This window comes from Ammospiza caudacuta, chromosome 12 (assembly GCF_027887145.1).
Source record: "Ammospiza caudacuta isolate bAmmCau1 chromosome 12, bAmmCau1.pri, whole genome shotgun sequence".
Lineage (NCBI taxonomy): Eukaryota > Metazoa > Chordata > Aves > Passeriformes > Passerellidae > Ammospiza > Ammospiza caudacuta.
The window spans coordinates 8746377-8761846 of record NC_080604.1 but is presented as its reverse complement, the minus strand read 5'-3'; the positions used below and the strand labels follow the sequence as shown (position 1 = coordinate 8761846).

At 38.5% G+C, this 15470-nt stretch overlaps 1 protein-coding gene across 3 annotated transcripts in view; it reads left to right on the top strand.

The window, feature by feature from the left end:
- The window catches only part of DCP1A (decapping mRNA 1A), a 31697-nt gene extending 17311 nt beyond the window's left edge, over positions 1–14386 (top strand). For 2 of the 3 annotated variants that reach the window (XM_058812784.1, XM_058812786.1), the window contains 5 exons: positions 2054–2173; positions 5416–6171; positions 6831–6896; positions 8885–9103; positions 10472–14386. In XM_058812784.1, the coding sequence (XP_058668767.1) occupies positions 2054–2173; positions 5416–6171; positions 6831–6896; positions 8885–9103; positions 10472–10552 (1242 nt within the window). In that variant the 3' untranslated portion in view covers positions 10553–14386. The remainder of the gene's footprint in view (positions 1–2053; positions 2174–5415; positions 6172–6830; positions 6897–8884; positions 9104–10471) is intronic. The other variant, XM_058812785.1, reaches the window with a different exon arrangement.
- The last annotated feature ends 1084 nt before the right edge of the window (positions 14387–15470 follow it).

Below are 15470 nucleotides of genomic sequence, written 5' to 3'. Positions count from 1 at the left end.
CCATGCAGTATTGGATAATGCACATTTCCAACAGATGGCTCTTGGGTGACTTGGGATATTCCAGCTTCTCTTCTAATTTTCAGATCTTTTTCATATGAGAGTACTGAAAAGCTTTTGCTGTAAACAAAGTTCCTGAACATCATGGATGAAGCTCTGTAGACAAGTAAAATTCTGATGAGCAGGAACAGATGCAGATATTTTAATGGACAGACAATATCTGTGGTGCCAGTAATGCAGCAGTGAAATAGGCAGGGCATGGGCTACAACAGAGCTACTTTAAAACTGGGGGCTTTGTATCTTTATTTCTTCTTATTGTTATATATGTGTGTGTTTCTTTCTTTTTATTTTTTGAACACCTGGGAAACTGGAATAATTACTTCATTTCCTTTTTGTGTACATGAACCATAAATGAACCTGTCCACGGTGATCCCGTCAGAGCCTGCTGTGACTGTAGTGCTGTACAGTTGTCAGAAAAGCAGAACTGAACAATGTTGGTCACATTTCAAGCAAACTTCTTTGGAGAATGTTCTGTTGACCACCTCAGCTTTAGAAACAACCCCTGGCACGTTAATTTTGGAGCTCTTGTAGCCAAAGTGTGCCAGTGCAAATGTGATGAAGTAACCAGCTTGTTTGGAAGGCACCTTCTTGAGAGACCTTTCCTGACTTAATTTTTTTTTTAAATAATTTTATGGCACTTGGTAATTATGCATGAATTTGTATTTAGGAGCAGAAAGTACTTATCTGCTGGTACATTCCAGATGGATCATACAGTAATCCTTGTGTGCAGCCCACACGAGATTGGCAGAGTGTCAGCATGAGAAGGGGGCAGAGGGAGTGAAAAAGAGATTTATGAAGGTCTGAGTGCTTTAATCTAGGATTCCAAATCAGCTTAATCCTTCCAGTACACACTACATCAAGCCCATATGTGAAAATGAATGAACTCTGAGATTTTTTTTTTTAATGAAGTGAATGGATGCTTTTTATAGTGTGGTTTTGTGTTTGTATTTCAGTTTGAGCAGGGAAACATACTGCAGCTTATCCTCTAGTGAAAACAAGAGTCTGCCTTTCCTGATTTTATAACTAAAGGGCCTCCAGCCTTTCAGGCACAAGGAGTTTTGACCTTCAAGTTAGTGGCTAAAAGTCAGAAAGATGCAAAGTCTGCTTCTCTCCTCTGTCCTTAAATAACAATATATAGGCTTGGTTTTGTATTTATTGCTTTCAGTTAGAATTTGAAAACAAAAGAATAAAGCTCAGATTGCTTTTTAATCCGTTGCTAGAAAGTTTAACCCATATTTTACTGCTCTGGGTAAGATACCAGAGCAATCACCATGTGTTGTACCAATGGTTGAACTCTATGAGATGCATCTGGTGTAGTTTACCCATGAAAGCTGGATTATTCTACAGTCTGAGTTTTTCTGGTGATTTTAACAGTAACAGAATATCTGTGTTTGTTTATTTTTATGCTTATTAAAGATGAAAGTCAAATCCATCTGAAACATACTGTGTCATAATGCAGCTCTCTTGCCTGGTTTTGTCTTGTTCACAGAAAACCAAATTAACACCTGAAAAAAGATGTACCTGGTTGGTTAAATCTGGTGGAAGTAAATCAGTGACAAGCTGTTTTTCCATCCACTTAGAGTGCTCTCTGGCAGGATTCTTTTTTCCTAAGCAGTTCTAGTTTGGGTTGTTGATTGAAGGAAGTGTAGCAAACTTCTGTTAGCAGCCAATGCAGATACAGGATGTGAAAAGCCCACCTTTTCTTTATTGTATCATTTTTGTTTTTGGTAAAAAAGTATAAAATCAGTTGTATTTTCTTGTTGCTTTTCTTATAATAATAAAGAGTAAAAGTTTTATGACTGCATACCAGATTCTGGATAGCTTGGTATGATTTTTATTTCCTAGAATAAATAATAATATTTGTGAATTCCACAGTGTCTTACAAAAACCAGTGCTTTGTACCTCATCTGTATTTCAGTCCCAAGTGCCAGGGACTGCATAGTGGGTAAATGTAGACTGAAACTCATGTATTTATATAATTTTTTTTCCTCCTCAGAATCAGATTAGTGACCTAAGTATTATATCAAGTTCTGGAATGCAACAGAATTCAAATCCTCCAAAGCCAGACAGTACAGAGCCTTCAGAACAGAAGCCTTCATTACCAGTGCAAGAGCAGGTATGTTTGATCCAACCCTAAATGAGGGTTTTTTTTTTCATTTAATACTTTGTTTTGATACCAAAATTGATTTTTTTCTTAAGATGCCTTCAGTGTTTGCCCAGTGTATTATCGCTAAACAGATGAGTTTGAAGACTCTTAGGATCCTAAATTCTGTCTTATGAAAAATGCTATGTCCCCACTAGTGTGAATATTCAGGTTTAAATGGGCCCACTTGGTTTCTGGAAGAAGTGAGTCTGTGGTGATGTGTGTGGGATGACTTGGAGTGACAGGAGGCAAGAACAGATGACCATGCCTGGTGGTCAGGTCTCTCCCTCAGGAACTCAAGCCCTGGTGTTCTGTCTCAGGCATTTACTGAAGGTTTGTCTGTGCTTCAGAGCCACAGTTGTGTACCTGTACAAGGAAGCTGAGGCTTGATACAAGACTTTGTAGAGATAAATTCAGAGAAACAAGTGAGTGAACTGTGCAGTACCTGGATTGCCTGTGACAGGGAGGTGCCATGGGCCTGCTTGCAGTGCCACCCAGTGGGCACGGGACCGGCGCTGCTGCTGCTCCTGAAGTGCCCCATGGAAAACTCCTCTCCCTGCCAGGCTTCTCTGGGGTGCTTCTGATGCAATAAATCACCGTGCCTGAGAAGTGACATCCCCTAGGAAAACGTGGGAAAATCTGCACTTAGTACTTGTAAATAATACACACAGTTTGGAGGGGTAGTTGTAGTTCCTAGTTTGGGTCAGAGCTGGGGCAGCAGGAATCTGATTTAGGGTAGGGTAGTAACAGTTAATGAACTAAAATGAGGGGTGGGAGTTTGCTGGGATTATTTCTATCCCAGCCCTTCCAGCCCCTGAGCAGCACCTCTGGTTTTGACCCCTGGCAGCCAGCTCTGTTTGCTGCATGCCATGTCTGGAGACCTGGCACCAGGGCTGCCTGAGGCTTTGCTCTCAAAGCTCATATTTTCTTTGGGTCATTCCATGTAGACTGTCCAAAATCAGCTGAAATGCTCCACCTGGCAGTGCATGGAATTGCAGAACAGGAATCAATTAACTAGTAAAGGAAAAACTGGAAATATAAGATTCTATCAAATTTCTCTGAAGTAATTAAAGGGAAAGTTGATTTATAGAACATGTAAAATGTCATATTTTTAATTCTGTTGAGCTATTTAAAATAATAGCTGCAGAGATATTGGAAAAATTAATTGGGTCCCATAAGTGATAGTTCTATAAAGCCAGTTAGCTGGGTTCAAATATATCTGAGATGTGTTGGTTCTGAGTCACATTTTGAGTAACATGGACAACTGAGAGACTACTGGAAAAACATTCCATTTCAACTATAAAAATATACAGTTTTCATCTAATTAAAGCAGTTGGCCAGTGAAATCAAAAAATAGTGTGCATATGATAAGTACAGTGAGATTGCTAAATTCCCTCCAAAATGTCACACTTGCATGTTGATTAACTTCATCTCATGCTAAAGATACCACACATTTGGGAATAAAAATAAATGTCTCCTGTATGATGTTGTGTAGTTAAGTGTTATATCTTGGCAATTCAAAATTAAATTTAGTTGTATCATGAAATGCTTCTGTGCCAGCAGACTGCAAAACTGAACCAGACCACTGGTACTGAACCATGAATAAGCAGAGCTGGGACTGCAAAGCTTAATTTATCTGAAATCATTTCTGGAGAAACCCTCTGAGCAGCAGCAGCACTCTATTCCTATGAAATAAAGTGATCTTGTGGCCTTTATGCAGCCCCTTGTGGTAAAGGTCTTCATAAACACCTTGAGTTGATGAAATGCTCAAAGTACACCTCAGCCAGACAGGGTAAAAGAGGTGTTTTATACTCCATGCTGGAAAGTAACTTGATGTTTGAGACTATCCAGTCTGAATTGGATCAGGGCACGGTAGAGATTTCAGTTTATTACTTGACTATTGCAATGTATTAATAAAGGAAGGCTGGTCAATTAATCATACTGAAGTGAACAGCTGAGTTTGAAATGATCTGGAACAGTGATTTTTCTCTTAATGGGATCTTTATTCTTGAAGGACAGGTCTCCAGATCAGTAGGATCAGTGGAAAAAAGTAAGAACAACTTTCTAGGAAAAGATTGCTAACATAATTAACAAAGTTTATAAACTATAGCATGTCCCAGCCCCAAAATGAAAGGGTGCCTGGCTTTTAACTAGCTAAAATTGAATAACAAGGACAGTAGAGATGAGTAACCTGGGAAAAAGACAGTGTGACTTCAGGCTCAAGGGGCTCTTGTTGGGCTATTTGTGGCACCTGTGCTGCTGTGCTGTCCTGTTCTCTGTGCTGGGGAAATCAGAGCCAGCAGAGCAATGTCACGGTGCAGTGGTTGTCATTGTGAAGTAGCATCTTTGTTTAGACATACCATCAGAATACACTGGAATTGTGCTTCAGGCCATTCAGTCTTCTGAACAGAATGTTGTATTTCAGTCCAGCTGTTTTACATAACTTCTGGTCCTGTGCAACCTCAAAAAAAAAAAAAGGAAAATTTTGAGATCACTGGTTAATAGCTGTTTCTTTTCTCTTTAATGAAACACATTTTGAAATATTTTCAGCAAAATATGATATTGTTAAAACCATATTTTTCTAACAGTGTCAGTGGTGTAGGCCAGATGTATTTTTGGGGGGAAAGACTAAAGGACTGTTAGATGCAACTGTGTACATTTAACATACTTTTCAAGGAGATACACATTTAAGTATATAGAAATTCTCTTACCTATTGTAACATCTACTGCACTAGGGCTAGGAAAACTGTCTGACATGTATTGCTAGTTCAGTTTTGCAGCTTCTGGTTTTTATGTTCCTTTCCCATCTTTTCGACCATTTCACTATTTCCAATTCTGTAAGTTCTGTGAGGATTTTTTCAACGTGCATGATTTTCCCTCCACTTCCCTAAAGTGCCCTGTGTAGTTAGGGCTGATGGATGATGGCAGGTGCCATGTTCCTGACAGAATCCATTGCCATCCCCCTTCCTGACTACTGTTGCAGAGACTGTCCTGAGATGGCCCTAAGGAAAAGCCGTACATAGCCAGGATGTTCCTCATAAATTAAATTAATTTTAAAATTCCTATGAATGGGGCACTCTTGATATCCAAACTGTGTTTTATATGCATTTGACCTAGTTGTCTCTCCTAACTTCCTTGAATTTGTAATAGACTGTGTGAGCTGCACAGTGTTGTGTCTAGTTCTAAACTGAAATCTTCTTCTCCCTTCTTTTTAGCCATTTCAGTCAAGGCAGAAGCATCTGACTTTGGAGGAACTGTTTGGAACCTCTGTCCAAAAGGAACAGCCTGCAGCTCCATATCCCAATCCAGAGAGAATGGAGAAGCTGCAGACAGATGCATCTGCCAGAGAGCAGCACAGTTTGCTTTTGCCTTTTTCCTTTGACCAGTCACCAGTAATGCAACAATCCCTGGGGAAATGTGAAAGTCCAAGCATTAAAGCCAGTGCCAGCCAGCAGGACTGTTTGACACCTATGATAATACCTCCAGCTTCAGTTTCCCAGCCTGAGCTGAAAAACGTTCCAAGCTATTCAGTTCGTTTAAGCCCTGTTCTTAATTCAGCCTCGACAATGGAAGCTGCCCCTGCTCAGATGCTTCCTGGCCTCAAACAAAGCAACAGCATAATGCAAGTTATGCAGCAAGCTGCCAAGCCCATATCCCCACTGGTGAATCAGCCGCCATCTGACGTGAACCACGCTCCACAGAATCTCATGGCTGGCCAAAGCCAGCTCATAGCACCCTTGACTACAGCAAACACAGGGACTGTCTCCAATGCATCTCACACAAGTGTTGATCTTCTCCAGAAACTCAGGTTGACCCCACAGCATGACCAAACACAGCAGCAGTCTCTCGCTAAGAGTCCCTTAACACCAAACATCTCTGCCTCGGTTGGCCAACTTGCAACACCAGAAAGCTTCAAAGAATCTCACAGTAAGCCATCAGCCTTGAACAGCAAGATAATCTCTCCCCTTCAGGTATTCTGTGGGCTTTGATATCCATGAAGCTTTGGACTACATGTATTTTTCCCTTGAAAACTGTGCTGTTATATATTAGCTGTTTGAAGATAATGAAGGATTTCCACTGTGTGGTATTGATTGAATGGCTAAGTTAGAAATGCAGTTCCATTAGTTTTGTATCATTAGCATCTGCTCTCTAGTGGAGGAGGTTTTTCAAACTGCTGCTGGTAGTGGGTGAATAAGTCCTAGAGATTTCTTCTTGTGTCAGAAAAGTACTGCTCAGAGCTGGGGATCTGAGAAGGGATGGAAGGTTGCAGGCTGAGCACTGTAATGGGAGATGATGTGTGGAAGTCTACAATACAATTAACAATTTTATTTTTCTGATTATTTTGCTTTGAGTGTTTTGTACTCCTTCAATTTTGACCCACTTCTTCTGTGGGCTACATTGAGATACGGCTTTATAGGTTTGCCATAATATTGAAAGCATAAAACATAAGTTCAGATTTTTTCTCTTTTTTCAGCTTCCCATTGATTATATCAGTTTTACAAAATCAATTGAATTATATCTAAAATCTTGAAATTTGCATTTTTGTGGCTTTCTTAAAAACAGAGAATGACCTCTAGAAATTGAGCTGTGGATGGTAACCTGTAAATTTTGCTTTTTTTTCCTAACTCAGACTGTACAGCAAAACAAGGAATCAGAAGTATTTCCACAGCCGAAAACTTTGTCTAAAGCCAGTCAAGTAAGTGGAACAGTACCTGTGCTAATCAGTCTCAGGGGTTTTCTTAGGGGGAAAAAACCCACTGCCCATATTGAAGGAGCTGTTATGAAACAGCACTGGAGGAAGGGGGAGTTGCTGTCAGTGCACTGCTCTTGCACAGTCACTCTTACTGTTGGTTCTAATGCAGAAATGAAAACACATTTTTGGAGTTGCAGCCCTGCACTGAGCTTGCACCATTTGAACTGGGTTTTTTTATGTTGTAAGCAGGGAGTACTTAATGCCATAATATTGTAGGAGGGTATTTTAGCCTTGGCCCAACCTTAAGCACCCCAGAGGCTTAAAATGCTATCCTGTCCTTTGCGTGTCTCAGTTTTCTTGAGATACCTTGTATCTTATAAACTGATACAAAGCAGAAAAAGTTGAAGATGGAGGAAAAAAAACCCAGTAATTGCTACTGCAAAACTTGTGATAGCAAATTTTAGCCAGCTAAAAGCAGGTTTAAGCTTCTTAGAACTGCCTTGGATAACAGTCAAGTTTAAGTTTCAGGTTATAGTTACAAAATAACTTGATAATAGTCAAGTGTTCAAGAACTGGTTTTCATTACCTTTTTGTTATGTATTCATTTTAGGACACCATCTGTATTTTATTTCTGCTTTTCCCTTATGCACCCACTCCTTTTTCAGATATCTTGTCTCATTCTTGTCAAACTTGCTCTCCATGAAAGCAATTTTAGTAGCATGCCCAGATCTGATCGTGAAGGCAAAAAAATGGTCCTACTTGAAGTAAAATGCTGTTTTACCCACTGGGATGCTATGAAATAACCTCTACAGTCTGATCATGACCCAGTTAGTAAATAATTACCCAATTGAAAGCATTTTATATGGATTTGGGAATTTTAAGAAACATGTGCATGTTGTGTAGCAAACTGTCAGTTTAAGCGCATTGTCTTCAGCTGAAATCCCACGCTGTGAGTCTTCACAGTTTTGACTACAAGAAAATCAATTTTCTAGTTCTGCTGTTGTTGATGTTATTTTATACACATTAACTTTAGATGGCTTTGGAGGGCTTTTTCCTCTGAAGATTGTTGGTTATCCAAGGTGAGCTCTTTCTGCTGACATGTCAAACATCTTTATAAATCACATTTAGTGTTGCTTTTCTTTGGAGTGAGATTGGCTTATTTATTTTCTATTTTTTTTACCATGTTGATCATGCTGGAAGCCTAAGCAAGACACAGATTATCAGCCTGAGTAACAATTGCAGTTATCAGGAGATGTCAGAGTTGCTCAGAGAGGACATTTATTTGTGTCCAATTGATGCAAATGTAATAGTCCTCTAAATGTGCAATTTATGTTTAAAAGAAAAAGTGGTGTAGGCAGTATGGGCATTTGTGTAGTGTAGTGGAGACAGACCTGTGGAACAATGAGGTGGGAAGATGGTCTTTAAAATATTTCCATCCTACATCCCCCCCAAGGGAAAACAGAATGAGAATATTTCTGTTACTCCAATGGTTTAACTATAGTTCAGCAGTTTCTTTAAATATGTTTGAGATGCACTTCAAATTTGAAGTAAAGTATCTGTGGGAGACCATAGAAGTGGGGGTGCAGGAAGCAGGACTGATCTTTCTGAAAACTCCAGAGGAAAATAATTTGCTAAACAGCTACAGGCTCCTTAGATTACTGAGGTGAAAAGCTCAACTTTTGTTGTATCTGTTCAGTTCTAAAAATTCTGGAAGGTAGCAAGCACATGAGTAGAAAGGAGTCTGCATACAAGATTGTTCAAGGCTGCTACCTTCTTCAGCTTTGAAAATGAGAAGTACTATTGGTACTAATATTAATCTTCATAGGTAGATATTTCTTGATTAAGAGCAGCTGTTCTGCAATATCTGACTGAGTACATGTGGCTGCAATTTATTTCATTTTCTTTATGCTTATCTCTCCAGCCTTTATTCTTGCTAGGCATCATTCATTCTTGCTGAGCACAGTACTTATTAGTCTTCTGTTCTTCTACAGGTTGCACCTGCACAGTTTGTTACAGCCACGACGACAGTAACACCTTCAGTGCTCTTGTCTCCAAGTGTGTTTCAGCAATCAGCTACAAAAGCTACTGAAGTGGAGAATAAACCCAGTTCTTCTTCGCCTTTAACACTTGGAACAACAGAAATTCAGACTACACCTCCTACTGTTCTCAGTAGGTCTCAGCTTCAAGAAGCACTGATACATCTAATAAAGGTAGTGTCTATAGAGAGCTCAGAGTTTCTGAGGGATGGGGTTCCAAGCACAGAAGGCAGCACTGACAGATTCTGTACCCCTAGAACTCCTTTTGCCCTGAAAGATTACAAAAGATGTTCTTTTCTTTTGGAAGGGGCAGATTACTCCACACTGTACACAGAGTTTGGCACAGCTTGCTCCTTTTGGTTGATGTGTCCTTTCACATCCATATGAATTTGTAGAGAAATGAAGAGTAACTTGCAGTAGTAGAAGCTGGTATGGGGTGGGAGTTGATTTTGCTGTCTTTTTAAGTGTTCCACTTCCTCAAGAAAAGATTTCCTGTTTTCAGTTCCCTAGAACCTTTCCTTATCTTTACTTTTAGTGTGTTTCTTTGAAATGGAAATTGCAAAGTTTTAGCTCTGCTATTTTTAGGGACTAAAAAGTTCTGTTGAATTAAATCTGTGATGTTGGGAGCAGCAGTGCATTGAGATGATTTTGACCTCTAATGTCATGATGAAGTTGCCATGAATGACAAACTGTTCTTTCTTAGCTCAGGATTCTCTTGCTCACTCCATGCTGGTGTTAGTACAGCTTATACCCAAAATGCAAAAATAACAAAAATTACAAACAGCATCTTCCCAGTGACCACGTTGTTGGGACCAAAAAGGTCATTACCAGATCCCATCATTAGGTTGCCTGATTTACCTGTTCCATTTTACATAACCTTTTCTTCTGCTGGTGTGTATGGGTTTTCTAATTAAGGGCTTAAACTAATCTTGGAACTGAGCTCACCTGCTAATATTCTGAGTGGTGATTTTAGAGAGCTGACAGGGATATTTGTCTCCAGTCTTTACTGAGACTGAAGAAGACTGAATGAAGACCAAAACTGATGATATACCAGTTTTGTAACTTGTCATTTGAAGGAATTAGACTCGAGAAATATCTGTAAATATTGTCCATAGATGAAACCAATTCACTTCCCAGTCGTGCTTTGACTTGGGAATTCTTGTAGAGCACGCTGCAGTCCCATTCAGGCTGCTCTGCCCGACAAACTGCATCACACCTGACACTCAGGCAGACTTGATTTGGGAGCCTGTACCCAGAATGGGATTCTCTGTGCCTGAGTGTATGGTTTGGGCTCTGGAGGGAAGCACAATGTGGCCAGGCTGACACAGTGACCCTGTCTGTTTGTCTGGGCATCCAGAGTGCCTGGTGGTGCCTTCAGCTGCTGCCCAGCTTCATGGTTCACAGCCTGTGTGTGTTCCAAAAGCACCTTCTGTGCAGGTACACAGCTCCTTCAAACCTTATCACAACTAAAGTGACATCAAATTCAACTTTTTTTGGCATCTTTTCACTAATGTTTCTAATGTGTTTCTATTTTTCCTGCAGAATGATTCCCATTTTCTCAGCACTATCCATGAAGTCTACTTGCAAGTCCTCACCAAGAGTACAGACAACATTAAGCTATAATTGAAGCTGAATCTACTTAAAATATGTTCATTTTAGAAACAATTATGCCTCATCTATAAAACTAATATTTTTGTAAAAGAATATTTAGTTTTCAATGTCTTGAATTTGAACCTGTTAGGAACTGTTATTCCTTAAATACTTATGAAAGTAATGTTCTCAGAATGATCTAGGTTTTCACTGTGATCATCACCAGCAAACCTTTTTTTTATTGGGGAGGGGACTTAAGTTGCATTTGAGCTCTCATTAGCATTAAGTGAATGTGCAAATGTTTGCTCTGGCTCTCATTCCTGGCTGTATTCATTGTTCAAGGATTACAGACTCAAAACTATTTCAACCAGCAAATGCACAGTATAATACACTACAGCACACCAGAACCAAATTCAGTTGTGGGAACCTCGTTCCAGTTTGAAGGACTGAGGAAAATGAGAGCAAAATGTCTTGTGATGAAACTGGAAGGTGTGGGGAGGGAAAGGGTCTGGAAGCCAGGCCATTGGAGCTAAATCTTTAACAAAAGGTCTAAAAATGTGATTGGCTCAATACATTGGCAGTCTCTAGCTAATGCATGTAAATTCATCCTTTCAATATTTCATTAATCCTGTTTGTTTCTGTGTTACTGACATAAAACACCCAAGTGGGTAAGGCCATTTTCTCTAAAGAGGCAAAATTTGAAATATGCAAAATCCTCAGTGATTGTACTTTTTTTTAAACAACTAAGGAGTTGCATGTTGAAGTTCTCATTTTAAATTTATAGTTAGGAGACCACCACTGGAAGACTCTCTTCCTGTTCATGAGTGTTTGATAAAATTTAAACATTTCGTTTCCTTTTAGCTTAAGGATGGACCACACCATAGTTGGCTTTCACTCCTCAGTTGTGTTGGAACTGCAGTGTTAAAAACTATGCAGATGGGAAACAAATGCATGCTTTTCTTCTGTTGCCCTCTCCCCAAATAATTAGTGTAAACTTCATAGTCTGAAGTTAATCTAATTAAAATGTTACTGCTTTGTATATGTGATTTAGTAAGTCACTATTCACTAAGAATTGAACTGGGTACTTTTCCCAAATCAGAAAAATTTTAATTATACCTTCTTATGCTGCTGTGTTGGTTTACCCATGGGTTATATTTATTTCTTAAAGGCATGCAAAGGTAATTAATCTGAGTTCAGGTCCCAACATTTTCCAGCAATAGTAGTTTAGTTTTTCAGTAGAAAAGTGTTGGGTTATTGAGTAAAAGGATAATCTGTAGTGAGTTGTGATGCACTGCTTCATTCTTTTCCCTCAAGCACTATTGAAATATGAAGAAAAATATTGTTTGGCTGCTTACAACATATATGTAAGTATAGATCTCCTAAGGATTAGTTAATGTTGACATAGTCAAGGTGCATGGCCATTTCATTGGAAACTAGTAATTGAGCTTTAATTGTGACTTGTTCACAAATCAGGATGTTTTAGATACAACAAATATTTACAAACATTCAAATATTTTTATGTATTTGAACTATTTTAGGTTTTTTTCTTAGCTTTTTAGTGGAAAATATATTTTGTTTAGCACTACCTGCCTTCTGAAAAGCTCTTCTCAGCCTTTGAGTTCAGTGTTTCCAATTAATATAGTATATTGTTGGAAAAATGCTCAAGATTCAGGGAAAGATGCTTATGTGCATTCATCGAGAAATACATTGGATTTAATGGTAGCATCTAAATTCAGCAATAGAAACTCAGACTTCTTAAGGAAGATAGGAACTTCCATAAATTCTGGAGTTTGAATACTGTGTATGCACATTAACAGTGAGATTCAAGTTAGATTGAAGGTCTAAACTGATTTTATGTTGGGCTTTTTTAGGAAAAGTTTCACTGAAAGAGAAACTTTTCCTAAAAAACCAGGGAGCAGTTCCTCTGAACAAAAATGGACAGTCGAAGCCAAATAGAGGGTTGCTCTTACCTAGATTTAGCAAAGATGGAGTCTGTAACTTCTCACTTCTCATGGACAGCTTCTGGTTTCTTCAAAGATTTGATAAAGGTTTGGAAGAACAGAAATGTTGGAAGCTGATAGCACACATTGGTACTGTTTGCTAAATCCAGTCATATCCAAAGATCTGTACAAATGATAGGAAGGAGTTGGATTTTGAGTTCTTCAGCCATATACAAAAGTAATAATACTTTCAATATCCTTAACTTGGGAGGGTTCCTGTGCAGCTGGAAACAAGAAGTTGGCAGATCCTTACTTCACTTTGGTTTTGTAGTGTCCTTGTAGCAGCAGGTTGATGGTTTATTTCCCTGCCCAAACTTTCCAAATGAACTGGCAGAGAACCAGGGTTGGAATTGTAGTGTCCACAGCAAACTTTCCACCTTGAACTTTACAGCATGTGTTTGTTCCAACCTCTGCATGGGGCCAGCAGACACAGGAACCCCCCCAGTGCAGAGGTGTGACAAGTGCCAGGGAGTGTCTCTGACAGATAAACTCCTTTAATTAAAAGCTCATTGTAAAACACAAGCTCAATTACAGTGTAAAAGCTGATTTTTTTTATGTGATCGCTATCTTTAAAAACTTTTTTTACCTAATTGTTTTAAATTTTTGTGTAAGTTTGAAATGACCAGCTTGTTGAAGAGCTTGATTTGTGTTTTCTGCATGTAGGGATAACCAGTGTGTAGCAAGTTACCTTGGGGCATCACAAAAAATGATTGTGACCATTTTAAAGTTGCTGTTTTTTTTTAATTGCTGGCTTAATGGGGATTTTATCTATTCTTTCTGGGAATCAAAATATTATTAGTTCAGACTGCACACCTCAAATTATTACCTAAGCATGTTTTTTGTGGCTCATATTAAGTTACTTTAGGTTTGAGTTTGGATTTTTACTTTTTCCCTAATCAAAGACAGTTTTAAAACCTACAACTGCTGAATTGTTCAGGAAAATCAAAATTCTCAGTTTTGTAGTTAGACTGTATCTGTTGTTATTTAACAATGCAAAGTTTATATGAAAGGTGCCTAACAGTTATTAACTTTAGAAGGAGAATATCTTTCCAAATTAAACAAGACTTGCAGAATGAGTGATAAAAAAAAATTGAAGTAATTCATCCTGATTTAATATAAAATGTGTCATTCTGTGTATAAGTACTCAATATTTAAACACTTGCTGCTGGATGTATCATTTTTGCTTGCATTTCTAATTGCTTCATTTTGATTTATTTCTGAAATCCATTATGCCATGTGTAGTCACTGATAGAATTTCTGCAATGTTTTGGAAAGCAAACTTTAATTTGGGACTTCTTGGTTTTTAAAAGTATTTTAAGCAAATCAGCCACCTTTTTGCCAGGTATTTGGGTTGCTTGTACAGCATATCTTAACAAGAGGAATGTGTGCAATATGTATCACCTCATGTTTGTCTGGCAATGTTACTAAAATGTTAAGATGCAATATCTTCCTTTCACTTCAAGTTGGAAAAATTGCAGTATCTCTGATTTGGTGGTGTATTTATTTTTATCTATTCAGTGTATGGGCATATGGTTAGTTAGGTTGTTTTATGTGCATTATGTGCTTTTAGTAATTTCTGAGTTTTATCACTTCTGCATATGCACCAGTTGTAGCCATTTGCATGTTCTTTCAATATGAAGACCATGGGGAAGGGGGGGCTTCAAGGAAGAATTTCTGGAAACCTGAATAATTGTAAGTCAAAAAATGTAGATACTGCATCATTAACGTTTTTGGTATGGTGTGGGTTTTATAGCACCTATGTATGTTTGCAGTTATTAAGTTATTGCATAAATGTTTAAGAATGAGCATTTTTTTCATCCAAAATTTTGTATGTTTGCAAATATATTTTTGTAATAAAACTTCAAAACAAATGTTTCAGCACCTCCTAAAATCTTGTGATGTTTCTTTTTATTTGTAGAACTCTATTAGCCTACTGGAAGGTTCAGTTTTTATTTAGGATTAATATTTTCCAGAGAAAAAACTCAAATTCCTTTACTTCATTCAGGGGGTAGAGCCAAATTGTATTTGTCCACAAAGAAAATGCAACCTGACTTCTTGAAGGGCAGTGGGGAACAGCTTCTACAAGGCCCTCTGCTGCTGTCAGCAGCCTTGTGTTCTGAATTTGATAAACAGATATGTTTCCTCTCACATTAAGAATGCAGCTGCACTTTCACTGGTTTGTAAGTACAGCTCTGTGTTTGGTGCCTTTCTGTAGCACTTTTTTATGGTATCCCCTTTCACCATCTAGACATGGCATTTGATTCTCAGTCCAGTGTTGGTCTTTGATCCAAGACATTGGAAATTGCAGTTGTCCTCCTACCATATCTTATCAGTATCATGCAACTGGTTGATCCAAGTTTCACAAAGTAAAATAGGGAAGAAAAACATAGAAGTTCATCTTGAAATTAAATAAAACCTTAGGCCTAAATCTTAGCTAGATGCTAATTCCCATTCTAACTCCCCATAGGAGCTGGTGCTTGCAGGGCAGGTCAAATGGCATTTGTTGCCCTGATGGTTCATTTTGCACAGATTCCTGTACTATGTCCAGAAGCAGATTCTTCTAATAGAAGACTGCCATACAAAACAGGTACAGAAGTCATGGATTTACTGCAATAAAAGTGGGAAAAAAAGTGGAAAACTGCTTAGAATCAAACTTTAAATTCTGGAACTAGATCTAAATTCCATATTAGGTGTGTTACCTGTCTGGTTCAATATCAAGAATGTTTCTTCATTCTGAGTGCCATTAATCTGTTTGTCTTCTCTGGTGCAGGTGTTCCTCTTCACTGATACAGGAAATGCTGTCCTTTGGTTTGGGAATGAGGGAATACTTCTGAATTTCTCTGTATAGCTCCAGCTAAACCAGGCACTGTACACTTGATCCTGGTGCTCTACAGTCATGTGTTTTTTTTAAAGTGTATGACAGAATGAAGCCAATCCCTACTACAATGGTG